The 16,197-nt window shown below is 40.4% G+C and overlaps 1 protein-coding gene across 1 annotated transcript in view; it reads right to left on the bottom strand.

Annotated features, from left to right (window-relative positions):
- Positions 1-16,197, bottom strand: part of MCTP2 (multiple C2 and transmembrane domain containing 2) — a 387,219-nt gene that overhangs the window by 214,122 nt on the left and 156,900 nt on the right. The window contains exon 4 of the mRNA XM_082254686.1: positions 2,418-2,520. Coding sequence (XP_082110812.1) covers positions 2,418-2,520 — 103 coding nt within the window. The remainder of the gene's footprint in view (positions 1-2,417; positions 2,521-16,197) is intronic.

Here is a 16,197-nt window from a genome sequence, read left to right on the forward strand (position 1 = left end):
CAGGCTCTAGTCTAGGGTTGGGCCAAACGACTCCTGTTCGGTTTGCACCAAAACTTTCTAAAATCGCAAAAATTCGGAACCGAATAATGAACCCCATGGGACCCGAACTGGAAAATCAAAAAGTGCCCGTTTTGAAGGCTTATATACAAGTAATTGGACATTCAATGGATATGGGAGTCCAGGTACTGCCCTGGGGGACATGTATCAATGAAAAAAAGTTTGGTAAAAACGTCATTTAAATGAGCAGTGATTTACTGATGTTTAAAGTGAAAGCATCAAAATGAGAAATAATAAAAATGAAAAATTCCTTTAAATATAGTGTCTGGGTGGGTCCCTTTAGTCTACCTGTAAAATGGCACATCTCTACGGTGTATAGAAGCTGCTACAGAAATCATTGCATTTAATAAGCTAAAAAAAAAAAAAATGTAACATTTTCCCTGCAAGCTTTCTTTATGTTGTAAACAATGGCTTGGGGAGCCAGTCTGTATGATGAGGCCACAATGTACAGTAGTGGACTGGGAACAAGATTAGAGATTTTTTGGATAAATTCTGGTGTCTCTTCCGCAGATAGAAGTAACAGTTGTAAAATTGGTCACTGAAGACAACTTGGCAATATGCTGCGGCTGGGGGAACATGACTGCCAATTTGTGTGCCAGTGTTCTCCCCTCCCTGTAGGCTCATGTTCCTACCTTCCTCAACCTCAGAGCCAACATCTGAATCAAGTAATGGCTGTATTGTCAAGGAGCAAGTGGCTGATGCTGTGTTCAAATAACTCAGCTGACTCCTCCATGCCTGATGCTGGGGCTATGGCAGGAAAAGCTGTGGGCACAAAGGCAGATTTAGCCACTCTGGCAGCTGCAGTGAACTGTGCACTAGTCTCTATTTTGGGTAACAGAGGATGAGGATGGTTTAGAAAGCCAGTCCACCACCTCCTCTGCATGCTGTGGCTGTATAATACGAGCAACATCACTAAACAGAGGGGAAAAATGCCCTGCCTGAGGACTGACCATGTCCACCCTTGCCTGTGGACACATACACTGCTGGCCCCCTCACAGTGTCATGGGAACGTCTGCCTCTCCTTATTGGCCTCCCAGACAGAATGGGTAGGTGCTTATTACCAAAATGTAATAAAGATGTGGAAAGGTGTACGTGGATGCACTTTAATCAATGGAAAGTGGTGTTTGGTGCACTTTAACCTGAGTACTCACTACACACACAGACTCCCTTAACACACTACAATATACTGCAGTAAAACTGCACGGAAGCACAGAAATATACTGCGTTAAACAGCAGTAATGCACAGAAATTTACTGCGTTAAATGTGCAGTAATGCACAGAAATATACTGCGCTAAACGGCACATAACGCACAGAAATATACTGCATTAAACAGCAGTAATGCACAGAAATATACTGTGTTAAACGTGCAGTAACGCACAGAAATACACGTTGTTAAATGTGCACTAATGCACTTAACTAGAATGCAGTAAACCTGCCCTAACAAAACAAACTGACAAAGTAAAAATGAATGGTCACTACACTCACACTGACTGAACTATCACGAGATTCACATTAAACTGATGTTCTACACTGACAATAGAATCAGAATAGCACACTATAGCACTCTAACTCTAGTAGCACAGAACAGAACCCTGTTCTATCTATCTCCACGCCAATATCACACTACAAATTAATGCTATTGAAAGAATTATTTTTTTTTTTTTAGTGTGGGGCGGGACTAAGAGCAATGAGTCATGATTGAACAGAGGCATCATTACTTTCTCCAGACACGGCTCGGACGGTGCTCTGCGGCCTAATAGGGCAAAGCTTTCATTGCTTCAGCCAATCAGGGCTTCCAATGCACTGTGCGGCGGCGCAGTGCATTGTGGTCATTCAGCGGGCCAAACAAACAGTCGTGCACTTCAATAATTTGGGTGTTCATTGAAAGAGCCAATAGCCAATGTTCAGCCCGAACCATTCGCCCATTACTACTCTAATCAACATGCTCATAAAAAAATGACAGACCTCATAGAAAACTATTAGTCCAGCGCCCCGCATGAAAACTAGGGGGGGCGGGGCACACCCCTGCGCTTCTTATGGACAGGCCACCACTGGTTGTGATGATATATACGGTTTTATTGTCAAAGTGTCACATGTCAAAGTTGCAAAATTGTGCTCAGGCATTAACATTTCATTTACCCTTAGAAGGGGAGGGGTTATTTAAATATTTAAGTACACATTTTCTATGATGGCCAACTCCATGCTGGTAGTACTTCTTGTGTATTTCTTGCTTTCTGAATTCCTAATGCCGCTGAGACAGAAGAAAGAAAAGTCCTCCTCAGAGGTTTAACCCTTTAATACCATATAGAAAGCCGGCCATATGGACCATAGAAGGATAATATTATAGAGTGATTATTACCGGAGCGATCCCTGATGACCAGATTGCGGCCCTCTCTCAGATGGATGGTCAGCAGATAGGACATTAGGCTTTGAATACTCAGGCTGTCAAAACTTTCTAGGCCCTGGAAAACAAAAAAAATGGAACATAAATCATTCTGAGCAATACAACCTTCACATAGGAGGCCGGCGCCAATTTTTTTTTTTCATTTTTTTATCATCTCTGAAATAACTCCTGAAATAGAGGAAACTGCTAACGCTATCAGTCATACTCTTTACTACAATTGTTTGCCAACGCCAATCAGAAGACTTGTGTTGTTAAAGTAGCAACCAAAAAATATAGTTTATTGCAGCTTATCGATCATTAGTTGTGGTGGCTGCATTTGTTCTCTTTTTTTAGGCTTTTTTTCCCCCCGGTGATCTGCCCAGTAACACACCTCCTGTATTAGGGTGCCCCCACTCATGAAGGAGCACAGGACAGCAGCACTGTCAGTCTGGGAGGGAGGGGAATGTTAGACGGACTAGCAGATTTAGATACACTAACAAATTGAAGTTGAACTATAGTGGGGATCGAAAGTTTGGGCACCCCAGGTAAAAATTTGTATTAATGTGCATAAAGAAGCCAAGGAAAGATGGAAAAATCTCCAAAAGGCATCAAATTACAGATTAGACATTCTTATAATATGTCAACAAAAGTTAGATTTTATTTCCATCATTGACACTTTCAAAATTACAGAAAACAAAAAAATAGCATCTGCAAAAGTTTGGGCACCCTGCAGAATTTATAGCATGCACTGCCCCCTTTGCAAGGCTGAGACCTGCCAGTGTCATGGATTGTTCTCAATCATTGTCTGGGAAGACCAGGTGATGTCAATCTCAAAGGTTTTAAATGCCCAGACTCATCTGACCTTGCCCCAACAATCAGCACCATGGGATCTTGTAAGCAGTTGCCTAGAAAACAGAAACTGAAAATAGTTGACGCTCACAAAGCTGGAGAAGGCTATAAGAAGATAGCAAAGCGTTTTCAGATGTCAATATTCTCTGTTCGGAATGTAATTAAGAAATGGCAGTCATCAGGAACAGTGGAAGTTAAAGCAAGATCTGGAAGACCAAAAAAAATATAGACAGAACAGCTCGCAGGATTGTGAGAAAAACAATTCAAAACCCACGTTTGACTGCACAATCCCTCCAGAAAGATCTGGCAGACACTGGAGTTGTGGTACACTATTCCACTATAAAGAGATACTTGTACAAATATGGTCTTCATGGAAGAGTCATCAGAAGAAAACCTCTTCTACGTCCCCACCACAAAAATCAGCGTTTGAACTTTGCAAATGAACATATAGACAAGCCTGATGCATTTTGGAAACAAGTTCTGTGGACCGATGAGGTTAAAATTGAACTTTTTGGCTGGAATGAGGAAAGGAACGTTTGGAGAAGAAGGGGCACAGAATTTAATGAAAAGAACCTCTGTCTAACTGTTAAGCATGGGGGTGAATTAATCATGCTTTGGGGTTGTATTGCAGCCAGTGGCACAGGGAACATCTCACGAGTAGAAGGAAAAATGGATTCAATAAAATTTCAGCAAATTTTGGATGGTAACTTGATGCCATCTGTGAAAAAGCTGAAGTTAAAGAGAGGATGGCTTCTACAAATGGATAATGATCCTAAACACACCTCGAAATCCATGGGGGATTACATCAAGAGGCGTAAACTGAAGGTTTTGCCATGGCCTTCACAATCTCCTGACCTCAACATAATTGAAAATCTATGGATAGACCTTAAAAGAGCAGTGCGTGACAGACAGCCCAGAAATCTCAAAGAACTGGAAGAATTTAGTAAAGAAGAATGGGCAACGATACCTCATACAAGAATTAAACGCTCTTGGCTGGCTACAAAAAGCATTTACAAGCTGTGATACTTGCCAAAGGGGGCAGTAGAAGATATGAACTCTGCAGGGTGCCCAAACTTTTGCAGACACCATTTTTTTATTTTCTGTTATTTTGAAAGTGTAAATGATGGAAATAAAATCTAACTTTTGTTGACATATTATAAGAATGTCTAATCTGTAATTTGATGCCTTTTGGAGATTTTTCCATCTTTCCTTGGCTTCTTTATGCACATTAATACAAATCTTTACCTGGGGTTCCCAAAACTTTCGATCCCCACTGTATAGCTAAAACTTTATAAGCTGTTTTTTCCTTTTGGGACAGAGCAGTGCACATGGCTGTGACTAACATGCACTGCAAACAAACAGAAGTAATAGGAAAGGGGAATAGGAGAGTTTCAAGTGTTTACGGAGGACCTTACAATGAGGCAGAAAAAAACACAGTAGGGGCCAGTTCACACCATGTATCGCACAGGAGCACATTTTGCATTCCTTTGCAGTTTACATGGGATTTAGGTGCAGTGCGATTTCAGCCCATTCATTTGAATAGGCGGACATTGCACCGGACAGCAGCAAAAGTAGTAGGGTTGCTCCGATACCAATACTGAGCATTTACTTGAGTACTTGTGCTCATGCAAATGCTCCGATACACCAAGTACTGATACCTTTGCGGTGTGATTTAAGCCCATACAGCATGAACTTCAATAACCCTGACCCAATTATAGACTCAGAAATTTACAGCATAAGTCAGGATTTGATTTGCCTACTCCTAGTACACACTAGAGGGTGCCACACTCAGCCCCCTGCTAAAAATCAGTCATGTCCTCATTGGCTGAAAAAAAAAAACAAAAAAAACAAAAAAAAAAAAAACAATGGCTTCTGCTACCAGAAGAAAAAAATGAAAGGGCATCCCATAAGCAATAAAGGAGAAAGGGGCGTTTTACAAAAAAAATTAGCAGTTATGAAAAATATATATTTCCCTTTAAAAAATAATACCATATACATATGTACATCCTGATCATAGATCCCTGTAGCTAGCAAAGTAAACAAACAGGCACACAATAAGGATTATATTTTAGCCAGAGCACTGCAAAGAATCACATGTGAATTGAACAGGAACGTGGAGTGATTCCTGTCTGAATCGCATGCAATTTCCCCCACCTCTCCTGTGTGAACTCAGGCTTGTCATAGTGACTTCAGCATGGGTCCACACAGGAGCGATGCAAGAAACTGCATGCTATTTGGACAGGAATCGCAATGCAATCCTGTTCAAATTACATGCAATTTGTTGCAGTGAGATTTGAGCATATTAATTTTGCATGGGCTCAAATCGTAGCGTACTGCAAAGGTATCAGTACTCGGTATTGGCGAGTACCTGAGCACAAGTATCAGAACTCATACTGGCCGATAAAAAAAACAGTATTAGGGAAACCCTAAAAAATAGCTCATGCACTACTTTTAAAAACAGAGCAACTGAATCGCATGGTTCTTCTGTACCACGCAATCCAGGACAGGTAAAAGCACTTCGTTTGCAACCTAAGTTTGCAGTAACTTTAGCATTGCACAGAGATTGCAAGTGCAGTGCATTTTAAACACAATGCGTGGAACCTCCTGCACCATGTTCTGGAGTGAACCAGCCGCAATTTAATGAATAACAGATTGAAGGATTATTAAGTAGTGAATGTGTAGGAATTATTTTTAGAGAATTTGTTGACGTTAAGCTTTTGTTTCTAAAATCAGATCCAAGTATGGCACAGAACTACACAGCACCTGTTCCTCCATTAATTGCAGGGAAAAAAAAAAAAAATCATATTTTGTGCTCTGATTAGCTCCGACAATAAAGTAGTATAGAAAAAGCAGAACAATTTGAGGCACTTTAACTGATGGTGCTAAATAAATAAATACATATAATAGTGTTAAATAAAATAAAAATATTGAATAAAGTCCATTAAACCATCCAGTGCAAAAAAAAAAAATTGGGTAAAGGATAACACAAGCACTTTATAAGCAAGAGGACTTGTCAAAGCACTTTTGTCCCTATTGTGGTAGAATTTTTTTTTTTTTTTTGCACTGAATTTTTGCACTGTATGATTTAATGTACTTTAGTCAAGATCTTTATTTTATTTCCTATTATCTCTATATATGCACTGAATGATTTTTTTGCACTGGATAATTTAATGGACTTTATTCAATATTTTTATTTTATTTAACCATATATATGCACGGAATGCATTTTTGCACCGGATGATTTAATGGACTTTATTTTTATTTAACTCTATATATGCACTGAATGAATTCTTGCACTGGATGATTTAATGGACTTTATTCAATATTTTTATTTTTATTTAACTCTATATATGCACTGAATGAATTCTTGCACTGGATGATTTAATAGACTTTATTCAATATTTTTATTTAACTATTTAACTCTATATATGTACTAAATAATTTTTGCACTGGATGATTTAATAAATAAAAATATTGAATAAAGTCTATTAAATCATGCAGTGCAAGAATTCATTCAGTGCATATACAGAGTTAAATAAAAATATTGAATAAAGTCTAACTCCATATAAGCACTGAATGAATTATTGCACTGGATGATTTAATAGGCTTTATTCAATATTTTTATTTTTATTTAACTCTATATATGCACTGAATGAATTCTTGCACTGGATGATTTAATAGGCTTTATTCAATATTTTTATTTTTATTTAACTCTATATATGCACTGGATGATTTAATAGACTATTCAATATTTTTATTTTACTATTTAACTATATTAATGTACTAAATAATTTTTGCACTGGATGATTTAATAAATAAAATACAAATATTGAATAAAGTCTATTAAATCATCCAGTGCAGGAATTCATTCAGTGCATATACAGAGTTACATAAAAATATTGAATAAAGTCTAACTCTATATAAGCACTGAATGAATTCTGGCACTGGATGATTTAATAGGCTTTATTCAATATTTTTATTTAACTATTTAACTCTATATATGTACTAAATAATTTTTGCACTGGATGATTTAATAAATAAAATAAACATATTGAATAAAGCCTATTAAATCATCCAGTGCCAGAATTCATTCAGTGCATATACAGAGTTAAATAAAAATATTGAATAAAGTCTAACTCTATATAAGCACTGAATGAATTCTGGCACTGGATGATTTAATAGGCTTTATTCAATATTTTTATTTTATTTATTAAATCATCCAGTGCAAAAATTATTTAGTACATATATAGAGTTAAATAGTTAAATAAAAATAAAAATATTGACTAAAGCCTATTAAATTATCCAGTGCAAGAATTCATTCAGTGCTTATATAGAGTTAGACTTTCAATATTTTTATTTAACTCTGTATAAGCACTGAATGAATTCTGGCACTGGATGATTTAATAGGCTTTATTCAATATTTTTATTTTACTCTATATATGCACTGAATGAATTCTTGCACTGGATGATTTATTAGACTTTATTCAATATTTTTATTTAACCCTATTATATGTATTTATTTATTCATTTAGCACTTAGTACTATTAGTTATGGTGCCTCAAAATGTTCTCTTTTTTTCTACATGCTTTTTTGGAGTATTCCAAAAAAGTTGATGGCAGCCGTATCTATTACATTAGAACTTAATTTTTAATATCACTCCACTGGGAGGCGCCATTCTTTATATCTTTATGTAATAAAGTAGTATAGACCACTGTTATTTTCTGGGCAGAAAGCTTGCATTTGCCACTTGTAACCACAAGGTGGGGCTAATATACTGTACAAATAATGGTGGACAGAAAAAAAAAATCAGAAGAACTGAGCCAGCAGCCAGATTCCTCCCTTGTAGCTGCTTGCTTTTGCAGCCTGGATAGATCATCCCTAGTGAGTATTAACGCACATGATGTGTGTACATTACAAAACCACCATAAAAAAAAAACTTACAGGGGCATCCACGTTGCAAAATTGCCAAATGCAAAACTGTTACAGCTAGCAAAAAAATTCAGCATTGTGGCTGCACATAACATTCTGTCCATTTACACTTGTACAACTCCAAAGTCGTGCAAAGTTGACGCAACTCTGGATGGGTGCGACTTTGGATTTGACAAATGATAATGGACAACTGCTGTACAACTGTCGCATATATAACATTCAAGTGCGACTTTTATGCGACTCAAGGGTTTACATTGCAGTCTATGGCACTCAGGCCACATGAAAGACCAAAGTAGTGCAGAAATCTTTTTAAAGTTGCTGTAACTTTAAGTCGCATATATTTGAATGGTTGTCACTGAAAAACACGGGGTGTGACTGTCATGCAACTTTAGTTTTTCAACATCCTACAAGCGTAAATGGACACGGAACTCCTATCCTGCTTTTCAGGTCCACTAACATTTTTAATTGTGGGTTAAAACTTGTGCAGTGCAGAATACAACAATGACCACAATGATGGGGCACAATTCCTCACACTGACACCAACGATGGAGCACAATTCCTCCCAATGACATCAATGATGGGGCACTATTCATCCCAATGACATAAACGATGGGGCACTATTCCTCCCAATGAAATCAACGACAGGGCACTATTCCTCCCAATGACATCAACGATGGGGCACTATTCCTCCCAATGACATCAACGATGGGGCACTATTCCTCCCAATGACATCAACGATGGGGCACTATTCCTCCCAATGACATCAACGATGGGGCACTATTCCTCCCAATGACATCAACGAAGGGGCACTATACCTCCCAATGACATCAACGACGGGGCACTATTCCTCCCAAAGACATCAACGATGGGGCCAATTCCTCCCAATGAGACCAACGATGGGGCACAATTCCTCCCAATGAGACCAACGATGGGGCACAATTTCTCCCAATGAGACCAACGATGGGGCACAATTCCTCCCAATGAGACCAACGATGGGGCACAATTTCTCCCAATGACAACATCAATGGGGAGCTATTTCTCCAAATGACAGCAAAGATGGGGATTAGTTTATTCCCACTGATGCCAGGACCTTTTCTTCCCCCAATGGCCTCAACTCAGTCCCTCTAAGTCTGAACAACAGTAAACTGGGCCTTTGTTTAGAAAGTTTGGACACCCCTGGTCTAGACTAATCAAAAAATGTAAATTAAATGGATCATCTTCTGCTCAAAAATCAATTAATGAAACTGTAAGGGGTCTATTTGTAAAACATTCATTGCAAGAATACCAGAAGCATTTGTGCACACTGAACGAATTGTGACTGTAATTTATGATTAATGGCTGTATTTTCAGCTCCATCCAGTGTCCAAAATGCTGTTTTCTCACGGAGGTGTGTCAGAAAACTATACTGCATTTTGGCCTCTAGAGGGAGCTGAAAATACAAGCATTAAGAACTTACAGAAAATACAGTCACATTTCATTCAGTGCTGTGCACAAATGCTTCTGACATTTCTGCAAGAAATGTTTTATAAATAGATCCTTAAGCTCAGGTCACACTGCTGAGACTTCAGGTGCGACTTGTGAGACCCCAAGTCGCATGGCGTGAAATTCCATGTTAGTCAATGAGAGTCTTCATTAGCACTATTGAAGTCGCTCCGACTTTAGAAAAGGTTTCTTTACTTCTTCAAGAGGACTTCTATCCGACTTGTGCCCATAGACTTTAATGGCAGTCGCCGTCAAGTTGGATCCTCATCTACGATATTACCAAAAGTATTGGGACACCTGCCTTTACACGCACAAGAACTTTAATGGCATCCCAGTCTTAGTCCATAGGGTTTAATATTGAGTTGGCCCACCCTTTGCAGCTATAACAGCTGAAACTCTTCTGGGAAGTCTGTCCACAAGGTTTAGGAGTGTGTATGGGAATGTTTGGCCATTCTTCCAGAAGCGCACTTGTGAGGTCAGGCAATGGTGTTGGATGAGAAGGCTTGGCTCGCAGTTTCCGCTCTAAATCATCCCAAAGGTGTTCCATCAGGTTGAGGTCAGGCCAGTCTTGTTCCTCCACCCCAAACTCTCTAATCCATGTCTTTGCAGACCTGGCTTTGTGCACTGGTCCAAATCATTTGGGGGATTATGATGTGGGGGTTGTTCTTCAGGGGTTGGGATTGGCCCCTTAGTTCCAGTGAAGGGAACTCTTAAGGCGTCAGAATACCAAGACAGTTTGGAAAATGTCATGCTCCCAACTTTGTGGGAACAGTTTGGGGATGGCCCCTTCCTGTTCCAACATGACTGCGCACCAGTGCACAAAGCAAGGACCAAAAAAGACATGGATGAGAGAGTTTAGGGTGAAGGAACTTGACTGGCCTGCACAGAGTCCTGACCTCAACCCAATAGAACATCTTTGGGATGAATTAGAGCAGAGACTGCAGAAGAGTTGAATCTGTTATAGCTGCGAAGAGTGGGCCAACTCAATATTGAACCCTACATACTAAGCCTGGGATGTCATTGAAGTTCATGTGTGTGTAAAGGCAGGCGCCCCTATAGTTTTAGTAATATAGTATATCAGGGCTCGACAAACCCCGGGCGCCAGGTCGCATTGGCGACTAGAATTAGCGACCTGGCGCCTGGGGTGCCCTGCAAGAGGTGTCCTGTCCCTTTTGCGCCCCCCCAACCACTCACCGAATGCACGGACTTCCGCGCCGTCCAAAAATTGAGGCCGCAGCTTTTCGGCCTTCTTCTGTGAGAGAACGGGGAACTGGCACCCTCTTGTGGTGGCCGGGAGTTTGACAAGCAGTAACTAACTAATGGCTGTTTCAAACCCTGCCTGTCCTCAATGACGGTTCATCTCCTTCCCCAAGAGGAGATGAGGGAAGTTTTTGCAGGCTTCATCTCCCTGTCCACTTACCTTTGCTTAAAAGGTAAGTGGAACGGGAGTGTGGTTACTATTATTATTATCAATTATTATCAATATATTTTTTTTAATTATTAAAAAAAAAAAATTTTCTTTTTAATTATTATTAAAAACATTTATTTTTCTTTTTTAAATTATAAAAAAAAAATATTTTTCTATTTTTTTTTCAATTATAAAAAAATTATATATTATATAATAATATAATTTTTTTTTTTCCCTCATCGCCATGCCCGCAGCCAAAGGCCCCTTTCACATGGGCTGCCTGATCAGGTCCGCCTGTCAGTTTTTCAGGCAGACCTGATCAGACCCTTCAGTCTCCTCTATGGTGCGGTAATCTGCCGCCATCAGATCCTGTCTGCCAAAAACAGATGGATGGCGGTTCTATTTTCTATGCATCCCGTGGATCGGATCAGATGGCATCGGACGGAAACAGACAGACAGTCTGTTTCCATCCGATTGCTCTATAGAGGAGAGTGGCGTTCTAGTCGTCTTTATGTGTAAATTTTTGTAAAACTTTTTTAGCTGGCTCCTAGATCTAGATTTCAGGAAAAATTGTCAAGCCCTGTAGTATATATTGATGTGATTTGGTGTAGCCCCTTCCTAACTTCAAAGTAGTACTCAAGTCACATCAAATTGCCAGGAAGTCGCCTGGCAAAGGTTAGCGACTTTCAGGTCAGGAAATCAAGACTTTATGCGTCTTTTTCCGTAATTCATAGACTCGATCATTTTGTCCAATTCTGTGAAGAACCGTCCAATCAGATTGTTTGGTGTACGCCCACCATAAAGGTGAACCATACAGGATAAGCAGTATTGGAGTACCAGTTTAAAGAAAATAAATAAATCCCATTCAATAACATGATATTATTACCCATATAAAACACATAATATTAATAATAATAATAGGTAGCTTAGTAAACTGTAGACCGAGAATTGGCAGAATGTGCTTCTTGCCTCTGACAAACATCTACAGACAAAAAAGACAAAGAACGCGTTTTAGGTTTCCTCCTTCTCTGCCGCCACCTCTAATTATTTGATCTTACTTCATAACATGACATTTATGAGAATGGGAAATTCCAACTCATTGCTTTTCAAAAATAGCAAAGCTTCTAAATTAACCCCTTCCCCTCTCACACCTATTCTCCCCACTCGGATTCAAGCAATTTTCACATTTCTCCTATGGATCTGTTTATTCGGCAATAACTTTATCACTACTAAAGATAACAAAGTAACATATTGTTTATTTTTTGTTTTGTTTTGCTTTTTTAACCACTTCCAGCTCGCCATAAAGTAAAATGACAGAGACGGGGTGGCACTCTTGTTTTGGGATGTCATACGACGACCCCCCTAGAATCAGCGTGGAACTAGGCAGCCTCGCCATATTCCAGGGACACGGCGCGACCCCAATTTCAGTAAAGAGCCAATGACGTGGCTCTTTACCCATGTGATCGGCTGTATCCTAGAATCTGCGCGGAGCTAGGCAGCCTCGCCATATTTCAGGGACACAGCGCGACCCCGATTTCAGTAAAGAGCCGATGACGTGGCTCTTTACCCATGTGATTGGCTGTGTCCTAGAATCGGCACGGAGCTAGGCAGCCTCGCCATATTTCAGGGACACGACACGACCCCGATTTCAGTAAAGAGCCAATGACGTGGCTCTTTACCCATGTGATCGGCTGTGTCCTAGAATCGCGCGGAGCTAGGCAGCCTCGCCATATTCCAGGGACACGGCACGACCCCGATTTCAGTAAAGAGCCGATGACGTGGCTCTTTACCCATGTGATCGGCTGTGTCCAATCACAGCCAATCACATGTAAATGCGGAAGTGCCATTTATCAGCTCTCCTCGGCTCACACTGTCCGAGTGTGTGGTGAGGAGAGCCGATCAGCGGCATCTCCTCACAGAGAAGACCTGTACAGGTACTCAGGTACCTGGGCACCAGCAGTGCCAGCAGTGCCCATTAGTGACACCAATTAGTGCCCATCAGTGACACCAGTCAGTGCCTCCCATCAGTGCTGCATATTCGTGCCTCATCAGTGCCACCTACTTTGTGCCCTTCAGTGCCGCCTCATCAGCATAGCCCATCGGCGCACATCGGTGAAGGAGATAAGTTATTTATTTACAAATTTAACTGACAGAAACAAAGAAAAACTTTTTTTTTTTTAATTTTCGGTCTTTTTTGTGTTTGTTTCAAAAAAAAAAAAAAACCAGCAGTGACTAAATACCACCAAAAGAAAGCTTTATTTGTGTGAAAAAAAAATGATAAAATGTCATGTGTTGCATGACCGTGCAATTGTCATTCAAAGTGTAACAGCGCTAAAAGCTGAAAATTGGCCTGGGCCGGAAGTGGGTGAAAGTGGCCGGTAATGAAGTAGATGGGGACAAAGCAGGCTCTCTTTTCATTAATTGATCTTGCAACAATTGCAGTGTTAAGCCCCGTACACATGTAGCGATTGTCGGCCGTAAATATTCGACCGCCGAACAATCGGCCGATTGTCGGCTTGTTAGTATGATGCTTGCGACAGCCGACAGCGCATTTTCGGCCGAACAGAATCTGTCCTGCAGGCATTAAAATATTTGTACGCCGACAACAGAACGGCCGATTGTTCGCCAGTCAGTACAGAATTCGGCCGACAAACAGCCGATTAGCACGACTGGGCATGCTCAGAAAAGAAAAAACACAAGGAAAGTTAACCATCACATGACATCACTTCTGCATCGGCTGTTGTTGGCCGACAAAATTTGTGTGCAGTCTTTTGCAGTTTTCAGCCGACAGGACAGCCCTGGACAAAAGACGGCCGATCGTTCGGCCGACAATCGGTACGTGTGTACGGGGCTTTAGTTTAAAAATAGTGTTACTGCACATGAAATGTGCACAGTTTAGAGCCGGTTCACATACAGGCGACCCGACTTGCCGGGGGCGACCTGTGAAGTCGCGGTGCACAGCGCGCACCGCGACCTCGGAGCGACATGCTCGAACTTCATATCATTGAAGTCAATGCAGGTCGCTCCAGGTCGCCCCAAAGTAGTACAGGACCCTTTTTCTAAGTCGGAGTGACTTGTGTCGCTCCTATTAGAATGGGTCCTGTGCTAATCTATGGCAGGCGACCCACAGCGACTTGTCAGGCGACCAAGTCGCCTGACAAGTCGCCCCAGTGTGAACCGGCTCTTACTCTGTAATTCGTCCTATTTAAAATTACACTAAAATTATGATTCTGGTACAAAAGCATTGCAAATCGATATAAAAATAGTGTTTTTTTTATTTTTCATTTTTAAATGGGAAATGTGTAAATATACGTTAAATATGTTAAAATATTCACAAACAAAAACAAGTTTAAATATTCAGGAGGTTGTAAACCCACTCTTATAACTTGTACCTATAGGTAAGCCTATAATAAGGCTTACCTATAGGTACTGTAAATATCTAATAAACTTGCACCGTTTAGGTGATATTTACTTTTAATGCTGCGGATGACGTCATCGGCGCATGCGCTCTGAAGGAACGGCCCACCCATGCCATTGCTTCAGAGCCCTGTGCCGTGAACGGCTGCTCCCACGCACATGTGCAGGAGTGATGTCATCGCGCCTCCAGCCAATCAGATGGCCGGAGGATGCGAACCAGGATGGCCGAACATGTTGGCCGTGTCACCGGTGGGTGGGCGGCACTGAGGAGGCTTCGTTCTAAGGTAAGTATTTCATAATGAGCTAGTATGCGACGCACACTAGCTCACTATGCGTTTGTCTTATAGGTTTTTTTTTTTTTTTTTTCATTTTTTGGTGTTTTTTTGGGGTTTACAACCTCTTTAATAGTTAATAAATTAGAAACAAACAACAAAAATAAGCAGGAAAATGATATTTGAAGAGAGAAGACTGAGGAATTTATTAGAGCTAGCTGTTCACTTTGGTACATTTAGCCTGCCCACACAGGGTTCAAATCTCGGCTGGTTCAACAGAGATTTGAACAGTCTACAACCAGCCTAAGGGTTAATAAAGGGTTAAACAGAGCAATATTTTATTTACAAAAAAAAAAAAATGTTTTTTTTACTTGTCAGGTTGTTTTAACTGACATCATCTGCAGATGTATGGTCATCCCTTTGATCTGCAGATGAACAGAAGGACACAAATGTAACAATATGCTACACTGTATCTTTGTATAACCACCTGACCTCCAGAAGATTTACCTCCCTTCATGACCAGGCCATTTTTTGCAATGCAGCACAGAGTAACTTTAGCTGGTAATTGCGCAGTCATGCATCGCTATACCAGTGTTAATTTTGGCAGAAAATTTCAATTTAGTTTTAGTCTTAGTCTAAAGCCCCGTACACACGTACCGATCGTCGGCATACAAATGTTCGTCTTTTCTCCCCAGGATGTCGGTGTCTGTTGAAAAGTGCAAAGACAGCACAAGGACAGCACAAGAATTTTGTCTGCAGACTTCAGCTGACTGCAGAAGTGATGTCATGTAATGGTTAACTTTCCCTGTGTTTTTAATTTTCTGAGCATGCCCAGTCTTGCAAATCTGCGGTCTGTCGGCCGAATTCTGTACTGACAGGCGAACAATCGTCCGTTCTGGTGTCCGCAGACAAAAATTTTCATGTTTGCAAGAAAGACTTTTGTCCGCGGATTGTGCGCAGACATCTGTCGGAGGCACCATACTAACACGCGTACAATTGGCAGATCTTTCGTCCGCCGACGTTTGTATGCCGACGATCGGTACGTGTGTACAGGCCTTTAGGACTAAAATGGCATTTTAGTTTTAGTCCCATTTTAGGCTTCTGCAAGTGTTTTAGTTTTAGTCGTATTTAGTCGACTAAAACTCCAGTACATTTTAGTCGACTAAAACTCCAGTACATTTTAGTCGACTAAAACTCCAGTACATTTTAGTCGACTAAAACTCCAGTACATTTTAGTCGACTAAAACTCCAGTACATTTTAGTCGACTAAAACTCCAGTACATTTTAGTCGACTAAAACTCCAGTACATTTTAGTCGACTAAAACTCCAGTACATTTTAGTCGACTAAAACTCCAGTACATTTTAGTCGACTAAAACTCCAGTACATTTTAGTCGACTA

Source organism: Pelophylax lessonae (genome assembly GCF_965119305.1).
Source record: "Pelophylax lessonae genome assembly, chromosome: 4".
Taxonomy (NCBI): domain Eukaryota; kingdom Metazoa; phylum Chordata; class Amphibia; order Anura; family Ranidae; genus Pelophylax; species Pelophylax lessonae.